A 12,545-nucleotide genomic window follows, 5' to 3' on the forward strand; every position below is an offset into this window, starting at 1 on the left:
TGAAAATGGTCATGGTGCAATTTTCCTAGAGGCTAAATTCATTTCTGAAATTACCTGTCAATCATGCTAGTCAAAATATTTTCTGAAGACCTTCTGGGTACTGAAAAGTGGGAGTAACTGACCCTTCAGGCTGTATCATCCCAAGTAAAATGTTTTCTCTTCATCTTAAACTGTTATACAGAAGTTCTAATCAGTGTTGAAATTAGTTAAGTGAAGCAGCAGCCCTTATTTGAGTCCAAAGTCAAGTTCATAGGGCCATTTATATATTTTCAAAATGAGCTTTAGCCTTTCTTTGTAGTGTTTCAGTAGTCATTGGAACAAAAAAATAGATAGAGAGGGGCCACGGTGGTAGTGGGAGAAAATGAGTCCTTAACCACTTTCAAGGAAATCAACACTGGATATTCATTGGAAGGACTAATGTTGAAGCTGAAGCTCCAATACTTTGGTCACCTGATGTGAAGAGCTGACTCATTGGAAAAGACTATTGCTGGGAAAGATGGAGGGCAGGAAGAGAAGGGAGTGACAGAGGATGAGATGGTTGGATGGCAACACTGACTCAATGCACATGAGTGTGAATAAACTCTGGGAGATGGTGAAGGACAGGGAAGCCTGGCATGATGTAGACCATGGGGTTGTGAACAGTCAGACATGAGTTAGCGGTTGAACAACCACCACCACTTTCAATAGGGTAAAATGTACAGACGGGATGGGAAAAATAAGGAAGGTTATTTATAAGTGACAGAACATAAAATTCTATTTTTATGCCTGATGATAACATGGTTTACCCTTATGAGGGAATTTACTAAACAGTGATCGATCTGTTCACATGTGCTCAGTTGCTCAATTGTGTCTGATGCAAAAGTGTCTGACTCTTTGCAACCCTGTGGACTGATTGTAGCCTACCAGGCTCCTATGTCCATGGGATTTTCCAGGCCAGAATACTGGAGTGGGGTGCCATTTCCTCCTCCAGGGGGCCAGTGGATCTTCCTGACTCAGGAAGAGTCCTTGCGAGTCTAGAACCTGAGTCTCTCGTGTCTCTTGCATTGGCAGGCAGATTCTTTGCCACTGAGCCACTTGGTAAGCCCTTTATGCATCCTACCCAATAGATAAAACCCCATAATAAATGCAACTGAAACTTCAGACTATTCTACTTATTTAAATTCTAGACTGACAATCATTGGTATAAATCACATTGCTAGTTTAAAGCACCTAAATATAAAATATAGCTGTTTCTGAAGTAAATTAGCAAATGATAAGTTCTGTATGTTTTGTACAAAAGTTCTGTACATACAAGGTGTTTTGTACGTATCCATATCTTTATTCCTAAGCCATTAGCTCAAGATTTCGTTGTTTCATTTGCTGGGTAATTCTGTCACTTAGGTGTGTTCTTTTGGTAAAGCTGCTTGGAGGGTTTGAAATGGGAAACGGAGAAAAATTTCTACAAAATGGCCAGGGTAAAGAAGCCAAACTATTCTTTTTCATCTGAGTTAGATTTCAAACTACACTGAAGAAGAAGCAATCATGAATCTAAAATGGATCTGCTATTTTGAGGAGGAGAGAAAAAAAAAAAAAAAAAAAACTTCTACAACAGCCAATTCACTCTACAGAATCTGTTGATCAGATTACTAGCGCGAACCACCACCAGGCTTTCATTAAATGCTTCTGCAATGGAATTTTATGTGAACAGGTATTTTTGAAATTGACAGATCACATATGTGTATATGCACTTCAAAATACACTTTCCTTGCTCTAAAATGCTGTCTTTGATAAAGAAATAGGCCTTCAAAGATGGGTTTAGAGAGAATGGTGTCACTTTTTGTGATTGCTGTTGTTTAGTCGCTAAGTCATGCCTGACTCTGCGATCCCATGGACTCTAGCCCTCTCGGTTCCTCTGTCCATGGGATTTTTCCATGCAAGAGTACTGGAGTGGGTTGCTATTTTTTTCTCCAGGGGATCTTCCCAAGCCAAGGATCAAACCTGTATCTCCTGCATTGGCAGGCGGATTCTTTAAAGCTGAGCTACCTAGGAGGCCAGTCACTCTTTTAAACTTTTTAACTCCCCTCTATTGGCAGTGATGGTGGCAGTGCACAGTGGAGGGATGCCCAAATAAAAGCCTTTGAGACAAAAACCTGTGTGATGCTTCTTGTCTCTCCAATCACCAACCTCTGCAGTTTCTCAAGGCTAAAAACAAAAATAAAACAAACTTACTATGTTTTATCTTGGCACACCCTAGTAGTTACAGTCCTCTACAGCAGAACAATACTGTTGGAAGTTCAGCGTTCTTGATATTCTCTGTTACATGTCATGACTTGTAATATAGGACATTCAATAGGACCAAGGATATTGGGGTCAAAGGAAGTATCTGATTGTCAAGGACCAATGTGATGATAATGCAGTATATTATTTAGCAGTATAATTTATGGTCAATTCTGGAACAATGGCATTTCAAAAACTGATGTTAACTTTAATAATATAAAAAAATGACTTAATATATAAAAAAAATGACTACAGTATGTATAGATCTAGTGATGCTGCTTTCCAAAAAGCAGACCTTGAATAGACAACAAAAATATTTGGTAAAAAATTTAAAGCCTAGGATAGTTACGGAGTTAAGTATTCAACAATTTGGTTCTAAAGAAGACTAGGAACAAAATTTTCTCTTGTGTGGTTACAGGGATACATACATTCTACAACTGACACTTCTGCTGGTCTTTCAGGCATCCTCTCAGGTTGTTACATTATTACAGTTGTTTTTAATATAAAGAGAGCATCTCTTACACTTTCCAGTTCAGGTATTATTCATCTATTTTTTTCTTTCGCTCTCCTTCAATACAGAATTTTAAAAGTTTAGAGTAGGAGGGAACCCTAGCTTCCAGGACAAAATTGTTCATGTTTCATAAAAAGAAACAATTGAACCAAACTTAAATGATTTGCTCAGTGTCAGGCCATCCACTGGCAGAACTGCTGCTGCTGCTAAGTCGCTTCAGTCGTCTCTGACTCTGTGTGACCCCATAGATGGCAGCCCACCAGGCTCCTCTGTCTCTGGGATTCTCCAGGCAAGAACACTGGAGTGGGTTGCCATTTCCTTCTCCAATGCATGAAAGTGAAAATCGAAAGTGAAACTGGCAGAATTAGGTCTTATTATTCTTTCTCAAATGCTCTTTCAAAGGTTAAATAAACAGATTTCCTTCTGAGAAGGACTTATTTATCTCAGTTCTATTAGACTGATTTCTTTTGTTATAGTCAAGCAAAATAATCAGCCACCACCTTTCTCTTCTCTATTTCTTCTTTTACATTTGTGACCTCTAGACAACAACTTCATCAAACCCACAACAAACCATAAATAAAATCCTGAATTATCCTACACAATTATTTGTTCTAAAAAAACCCAAATACTGAATATTTCAAAATATAGGCGTCTCAGATTAAGACATTCTGTCTCTACCCATATCAAATAATCAGATTTATATTGCTATCTTGATAAAGACTTATCAAAAGATCTTCCCAACCCAGGGATTAAACCTGGGTCTCCTGCATTGCAGGTAGATTCTTTAAGTAATTAGTATTAGTCACTCAGTCCATTGTGGCCCCATGGACTGCAGCCCACCAGGCTCCACTGTTCATGAGATTTTCCAGGCAAGGATACTGGAGTGGGTTGCCATTTCCTCCTCTAGGGGATTTTCCCAACCCAGGGTTCGAACCCGGGTCTCCTACACTGCAGGCAGATCCTTTATTGACTGAGCTAGAAGGTAATCCCTTGATAAAGACTAAAACCAACAAAAGCATTTTCCCCACAATCTTACACTTTGAGTGACTTTAAAATTTTTAAATACTGTAAACTCTTTTCTTAGGGATTACTTTCCTTTTTCTTTACTCCTAGTATTTCCTGGGAACAATGAATAGTTTGAGTAGAATAATATGGAAACTAAGTATAAAGAGGTAAAAATCAAAGTACAGACAACGGCTATTCAATCTCAGAAAAAAGTCAACAACACTCAAGAAGAAATCGTGTATCTCATTTAAGAGTATTCTCTCCATATTCACATTACAAACTACTTTCACTACAGCAGCACTAATTCATTTCCAGTAAGTTTATTTACTAGATGTTATTGGCCTCAATAAGGCTAAGCAATTTTTCACAAGGGATACTGCAAAGAAGGTAAAGTTTGGAAAAGAATTTACCAGAAAGCATCAACATGGGAAACTCATTAATGAAGGATGTGTGTTAGTTGCTCAGTTGTGCCCGACTCTTTGCGACCCCATGGACTGCAGCCCACCAGGTTCCTCTGTCCATGAGATTTTCCAGGCAAGGATACTGGAGTGGGTTGCCGTTTCCTTCTCCAGGGGATATTCCCAAACCAGGGATCGAACCCGGGTCTCCTGCACTGCAAGCAGATTCTTTACTGACTGAGCTACAAGGATGGAAAATTATTAATATTTTTAGCCTAAACGTGAGCAAAACTCTTTCCAAAGGTGAATTTACCTTCCTTTTGATCCCTCTTTTTTAAAAAGGAACAATACCAACACACCATTTTAAGCTTAAACAAGTAAATACCTGGAAATCTTAATCAATGTTACAGACTCTGCAAAGGATAGTGAGTTGTTCACTAAAATGAAAGAAGCAAACTTTTAAGCTTTAAAAATATATGTTTAAGACAATCTTGCTTTCTAATAACACCTTTCTCATGTTACAAACAGAAAATCATACCATCAATTATGATTATTCTAAAGATGAATTAAAGTGCTTTAATTTTTTAAGTCTTTAAACATTTTCATAAAGTTTACATATACTAATCCATAAAAAAATTCTTTCTCAACCCATATACTCTTTAAGATATTTCTAATAGTATTGGAGTTTTTACTTTGGTTGCTTTAAATCATAACTAGATAGGATCCTTCATGGTTCAAGTATGGGACGTTAATCTTTCAGATCATAATCTTTTCCTGTTGGCTATTAGAAAAGTGACCTTAAAATGCCTCCTTGATGTGACTAAAAAGAGAATTACAACTTTTTGCAAGGAGGGGTTGGGGAACTATTAAAGCAACTTTGTTTATATTTTCAGGAATAGTAATTATGCTACTACATTTTTAAACAATTACATGTGCTATTTTATATTCTTCTGGCAGAGAACAGAAATGGTTTATTTGTATTTTTAACCACGTAGCCCTAAGGTATTTAATCTTTTTCCAAATCATCATAGTACCTTTTGGTCTCAAGGATATCTGATAGACTCGGTCCCTCAAAGGGACCCAATGCTTTAAATAATCAAAACTAGCATTTTCTGTTTTTTGTTTAGTCTTGGATTTGACTAAGTACTAACTGAATGATTCATTAATAACTATACATTTCTTATAATATATATAAACGCTCATGTTATTAAATCAACAATCTTCAACAGGATTGTAACCTTTTGTGGTGGTTCTAGTATTGATTTTCTCCAATAATGGTAAGGTCTTTGTATAAAAATAATAGTAACATAATCAGTAAAAACTGATTAAAAGTGATAATTTATTAAAGCTTTGAAATATGGGTATTTTTCATGAGGACACAGTTAATTTAAAATAATCTTTGGATAAACAATTTCACATCCTGAACTTGCATCAAGAAAAAGAACACCACTTTTTTGAGGGGCAGAAGAGGGAGATATGAGCACAAAGTAGTTTGGAATAAGGAAGGAAAACTGAATATTTATACATTTAAAAATTGATATGTACATATATTTGCACTTTGAGTAAATTCCAATGGGAGTCATTTGAAATTTCCTTGGGGTTCCCTTGGTGTCATCAATAGCTCAAATTAAATGCTATGGTAACTAGATCAAACATGGCATCTAAAGGAGAAGGGGAAAAATACACTTATAATGATAGATCTAATATTGATACTATTGGGTACAAGAGAGTGTCTATATGTTTTTAATTGTATGTTTTAAAAGAATATGTGTATATATACATATGTGTATATGCAGAGTAACTCTAGAAGGATACACAAGAAATTGGTAACACTAGTTGCTACCTTTCAGTGTCTATCAATCTGGAGCATCTACATTTTGTACTATATTCAGGTTTTCCCTATTCAAAAATATTGATTAAATAAATTTAAATTACTTAAAAAACCATGTCAAATTAAGGAGAAAAGATTAATTTTTGACATTACTCAAGAAAATACACTAACATATAAACTGTTTTTCTACATAAATTTGAGTATGACAGAGTAACTGTGATCTAAAAACTCAATTTTCACAAGACATTAAATTGGGAAAAACACATTTCCCTGTACCTCATTTCTACAGCATTGTGGACTATAGATTGTCTTAACAGCATGCGAACATCTCTCCTCTCTTCCTCTGATGGGCTAGCTATGAGCCATCATTTCTCTATGAAATTCAAGGAATCTTGAAGGAAACTCCAGAAAGATTTTAAGAATCTGAATTTGGCAGGGATAAATATTACATCTGTATTATTCTGTTGGCATAGAGTCAATTTTAAATTCTCTTTGTGGTTTACTTTAGATTTTTATCCTGCCAAAGATGTTTGGTGTTTTGGTAAAAGACAGACTTCAAACTATGTGGTGACTAAGCAAAGTTCTTATATAAAGCTTGGAATAAGATTTTATAAATAGTTCCAATGAAAGACACTTGGAAATAAGCAGGAAAAAAGAAACTCATACTTATGAAAAAATTATTTTCAGTACACTACTTCAAGTTTCCAATCAAGTCCTATTTAAATATTAAAATAAACATAAAATCTAAAGGAATGATAGTACATATATCAACTTTCCATGGCAGCTGCTTATTAAAACTGAATGTCTGAGAGTATATTCCAATTTCATCCTCTTCAGATTGTGCAGCTCAGATAAATGTTTATTTTACTGAAAATATTTGCAAAATTACAATATAAATACATGAGTATATTAAGATAGGATCACTCTATATAATGTATTCTTATCCACATATATAAAATGAATGCAGTAAATATAGTATACTCTTGATGAATCGTTAGTACACAGTGTTTCTTAGTAAAGTACATACAACCTATTATTAAGCAACAATTATCTACTTTTCAAATGTACATCTTAGGAAGTTTTCAGGATGGAAGGATACACTAAATCCCCTAATACCCTTTTCAGTTGGTAAAAGTTAGTTCTTCTGCAAATTTTGAAATAATGTCATATTTATTTTAGCAATTGTTCTTAGTTTCTTTGTATTTCCTTAATTTGAACTTTATGTCTCGAGTCTGGTTATTTTCTTAATGATGCCATATCAGCCAATCATACTTTGAATTCTAATACAGTACCAGGTACTGTCTTTTCATTAGTAAGTGAAACATGCATCAAAAATGAAACGGAATCATTAAAAGCTTTTTTTTTTTTTTTTGGCACAAATTCCCAAAATTCATTTTCAGGGTATTATGGGGAGTGTCAATTAGATATAATCTCAACTGTAATACTAGTCTGGGCTAGAAAGAGTTTTATTAATTGATTCTAGTCCTTAAGAATACAAATATGAACTCTAAAATTCTTTGTTAGGTGTCTTGGGATTTACTTCAGAGGTATCTTCTACCCTTCTCCATGACACTGGTTGAATGGAAACTTGTTACTACAGCAGTTCCAACACAAACATATGCATGCAAGAGCTCACCCTACAGTTTCTAAACTACACAGTTATTGAAACACGTCCCACCAGTCAAGTGGCATAAATGTACATCTTTTATATACAAAAGGTAAAGTGCATTATTAAATTAGTGAACTGACAGATTGTCTGCCTGGACCATATAGCTTTCAAATAGACAAATGTGAAATTCCCCCATTAGAACCCATTATTTCAAGAGGTTCCAACTAGCTTTTCCACCCTGTCATTTAGTTTTTGGCCATGCTCTTTAGTGCAAATAAGCTTGTGTTTGACTCAAGTTTAAGGGACATGGCAGTTTGGGGCTTTAACAAGGAAAATTATAAAATGTGGCAGAAGTTGAATACTTTTATAATACATTGCATCTCTTGCATATAAGCAACAGATTAGTGCTGCTTTCAATTGGTAGGAGCACACTGCCAACAATGAAGAGGAACCCGTTTCCAGATTTCGTACTATCAGCTTATATGATTACAGTTTTGAGTCTGTACCACATTATGCTTGGATTATTATGTGCAAACATCATCAGTGTTTTAGAATTATATAGTGAAAGAGTAATTTTGGTTACTAACGTAAATGCTCACTTTTTGATTGCTAACATCCAGTTGCCTTAAGAGTTTTATATCTTTAAGGCAGGGATCCTAGTATTTTGAAGAATACCATGTACACTTGCAGCTCCATTTGTGATATAAATGACAATAAATAAAATGTATATTGCACAGAGAAGAGTAGTAGCTTATTTTATAAGATACATGGCAATACATGTCCTAATACCAGAGTTTTGGACTGGATCTTACTGGATTATGGCTAATGAATGATTGGAAATTTTAAGTATCAAAAAACCATAGCATCATTTCCTTTTTCAGTGAACATTAACTTTGGGAAAAAAAGAAACTAAAGGATTGGCAGAAGGCTTAATGATTTTAAAGTATATTCAACTGCCGGTATATATGCATCTATGCAATCTATAGCTCTGAGATGGTAAAAACTTTGAAGTATATTTTCTACATACCATGTAGAAAATTTGGCTGCTTAACCCATTTTTAACTTAAATTGTTAATGAAAAATTAAACTAATAATATTTATATACAATGAGTTAAAGATATTTACGTCTGACATAGCAGTGTGTGTCTATATATATATATATAACACACATATATACATACACACACATATATATATATATACAGACACACACACTCAAATCTTACCAGAGTAAAATCCAAAAAGGAAATTATTTAGACTTAACGGATATAAATATATTAGAAGAGAAGGTTTTAAGAGAGAGTACACAGTCACAGCAATGGTGATAGGAATGCTCAAATAGTGGAATATTCACAGCTCCAGTTTGCCAAAATCTGACAGGTTAATTATTATTCATAGGCACTATGATGGGCAGCAAAGCAATCAGTAGTATTGTAATTCAAGGGCACACCATTGCTTCCTAGACCCCAAAGCTACTTTTTATCAAACCTATAATAGTTACTTTACAGTGAGGACTGTTTAAAGATCCTTGCTACTTTTAGAGTCTCAACACCCACCATGTGCTATTAACTCTAGTACTAACATCATCTTCTAACCTTCAGCTGTTCCACAGTGATCCAGATGGTCCACAATTATAATGAACTACTGAGATTCCTTCACACTGTTTGAGGAAACCGGAAATACAATCCGTAAGCCAACACCAGCATATACGTCTGAGTTACTGACTGCTTGTTTTTAAGTAACATGAATTAGTGAAATGCATTTTCTTAATTCATCTCGTTTAGTGATCTTTTGGGGGACACCCTCTGGAGGGAAAACAACTGCTAAAATAATTGTGAATTACTTATAGCATATAGAAAAAGAGCTACATTCTGATCTCAATCCGTGCAGTCAGCTCTCATCAATGAGAGCTATATTTAGGGGTTGAAATCAGTGTTTGGCTCCTAAACATGATTATATGGACTTATTGTGTGGGAGGTGAGTAAAGCCAAGATAAAAGACAGTAATTTCATTCAGAATAAAATGCAGCTCAACAGATAAAATTTCAGTCAGTTAATACAGGGTGGGTTGGTACACATATACATTATATCCACTTGTTTAAAAAACTGCTTAGGTGTTGGAAAATTGCAGTGGCACTTCCTGGAAAGTAATTTTTCATACAAGTAAATGGGTGAGTCTTGTGTAAACTTTTTTAAGTATCATAAAGAGCACCTTGGAAAATGCCTGAATTTTCTTTTCAAATATGCTTATAACCAATCTTCAAATAATATTTTTTCAGGCTGAAATTTTATGTTTATTCTAAATGCTTTTTAGAAAAGAGAAAACTTCTCCTGGAATTAAAACACCTGTAAAAGTCAGGTTTATACTGGAAGTGTTGAAATGGTCTTAAGGTGCTAAAAGTGCTACTAAAATATATTATTATAGATATATTTTTATATCAGATAACTGGTGCACCAACCCCTCTGAAATAGTGTTAAAGCAGCAGCAAAAAATATAACACCTTGAGTCTATGATATATTTTGGGAAAGAACCTCTTACAACCTTCAAATTAGTATGAAAAGGTAAAATATCAAGATTTCCATAGCAAAGCCATAGGATGAAGCCTCCCACGCAACAGTGACATAAAAAGTAATTCCTGAAACTTTGGAAAGCCACTAAAAATGTATGGTACAATCATCAGAGGTGAAGATAGGATTGTAACTAGCTTAGAATAACCAATAAAAACTCTCATGGCGTTGGTACGGGAACTATAAACTGCAGGGTTACCACAAAATTTGAAATTATAGCATACTATAGTAACTAAGATTTGATTCTTTAATGGGACTGTTTAATATTCAGTTATCCAATGGACAATGAATATATTTCAACTTGCCCTTTTATAAATAAATATATATATTTAGAAGTCAATTTCTGTTTCTGTGGTAACCGTCCTACAGGTAATCCTAGCAGCTTTTAATGAAGTAGGCATGGAATCCTTTTTTGGGGGAACTTATTAAGTAGAAATTCACACTTCCATATTAGGTATATGTATTTTTTTCAGGCTTATGTCATAGTGCAATGTAAATCTTACTAGGGTACTTAGAAGGTCAGAATGTCATACTTTGTGCTGATTTGCATACTTCAATAGTCTGGAGCAGTTGAAGCAGCTAAACTATTTAGCTTTGGGAAGGCAGGAGTTCCCATAAGAATTAGTGTTCTACGGGTAACATAACATGAGAATCAGACTCCTTGAAGTATAAACTACTAGAGGTATTACTGATAACAAAGGGCCCCCAAAGAGGAGAAATTTCTTCAAATGAGTATGGATCAGTTCTTTTAGCCAATCTATGATTTTAACTTTTGCCTGATGGAGTTCATTTTCATCTTAGTCGAGGCATACTTGTTCTTCACCACTGGCCCTTCTGCCATCCATGCTCTTTTCTTTATGGCTGTTGCAAATTTTCCTCATCTCTTCTTCATACTTGATAAAATTCTCCCCAAACCTTGTCCAAGCTTTGAACGGAACGGTAATAGTATTACGGTAAGGTGGCCTCACCTCACTTACCTTCAGGAAAATTCCATATTTATTAGAGCCCACATCAAAGTAGAACCTTTTATTGTCCACTCTGAAAGAAGTCCCCTCGGGGAGTTCCACAGGGTCGTCGTCTCCACCTCTGCGTTCTTCGATGTCCCCTTCGCCATAGTCTTCGATGAGCTGAACCAAGGCGTCGCGGAACTCGATCATTCCTTGAGCTGGGAGGACAATAGTCTGCTCTAGGCCCAAAGTGTGGCCAAAATAACCTATCATGCCAGTCCCCCGCATCATGGTTTGTCTAATCCTTAGGAAGCGACCCCGCTGGTTTTCCTTCAGGTCTAGATAGTATTTCCTGTTGTCCCTCTCGATGTAGTCTGTTTTGAGGACACTGTGAGGGTGCTCTTCGGACCCCACCGAGACCGGCGGGGAGGGCGCTGAGTGCTTCTGTCTCCTCCTGGAGCTCTGCTCTTTGCCGTGACCGTGTTCTTGCCGGTGGCCTTTCAGGCCCAGGTGGGCATAGTGCTCGATGAAGTCCCCTAGACAGTCCTTCAGCTCCGCTGCCACCGACAGGGAGAGGGTCAGTTTACTCTTTCTGATATTGTCTTGCCGGCCTCTCCCTATCCAGACTTCGGCTATCTTGAGGAACCGGCCCCGTGAGCTCTGCTTCACGTCTAGGTAAAACCTCTTTTTCTGGATGTCCACTCGTTTGGAGGCCAGCTCCTGGATTTCGGCTGCGCCCCCAGCCTGATTAGGGGTGGCTGAAGCCGCGTAGTGGGGGTAGTGGGAGTGCTGAGCCTGGGGGTACAGTCTACTCTTGCTTAGGCCAGAGCCCCCTACATTCTTGCCGCCGCGGCCACGGCCGCCGCCGCCGCCGCCGCCGCCTCCCCTTCGCCTGGCTCTTTCCATCTTCAGCTGCAAGTGACAAACAGACACACGGGGTGGGGTGGGGGAGGGGGTGTTGAGAACAATCGCAGACGCCCCTCGGCCTGCGCTGCCCCAGCCTCTGCCCGGGACCCCCACATCGGGCCGCCGCAGCGCCGGGGCTCCCCGCCTCTCCCGGACGGGCTGCGGCGGCCGGGCGAGCGGACTGGCGGGCGGGCGGCGTCTCCCGGCTCCGCACTGGGCGCTCAGCATCCCTCCGCCGCCCCTGGCCTCCCGCTCCCGCTCTGCGCCGGGCCGCCCGCCTCGGGCTCGGCAGCCCCCGGGTCCCCCAGTCAGCAGACACTCACATCAGCACTACCATCATCGCCGCCGCCGGTGCCCTTCACGACCGCCGCCGCCGCCGCCGCCGCCGCCAGTTCTCGGCCCCTCTGTGGCAGCCGCCGCCCCCTGCCTGCTCCCCCGCCGCCGCCGCCGCCGCCGCCGCCGCTCGCACCGCCCCGCGCCGGAGCAGCCGGGCAGGGGCATCGCCCGCGGCGCCC

General features: G+C 38.2%; 1 protein-coding gene across 1 annotated transcript in view; it reads right to left on the reverse strand.

Annotated features, from left to right (window-relative positions):
* Positions 1-12,030, reverse strand: part of PURG (purine rich element binding protein G) — a 39,132-nt gene extending 27,102 nt beyond the window's left edge. The window contains exon 1 of the mRNA XM_040242904.1: positions 11,155-12,030. Within this exon, the coding sequence (XP_040098838.1) occupies positions 11,155-12,030 (876 nt within the window). The remainder of the gene's footprint in view (positions 1-11,154) is intronic.
* Positions 12,031-12,545: the final 515 nt, after the last annotated feature.

The sequence above is a fragment of the Oryx dammah genome, unplaced genomic scaffold (genome assembly GCF_014754425.2).
Source record: "Oryx dammah isolate SB20612 unplaced genomic scaffold, SCBI_Odam_1.1 HiC_scaffold_7, whole genome shotgun sequence".
Classification (NCBI taxonomy): Eukaryota; Metazoa; Chordata; class Mammalia; order Artiodactyla; family Bovidae; genus Oryx; species Oryx dammah.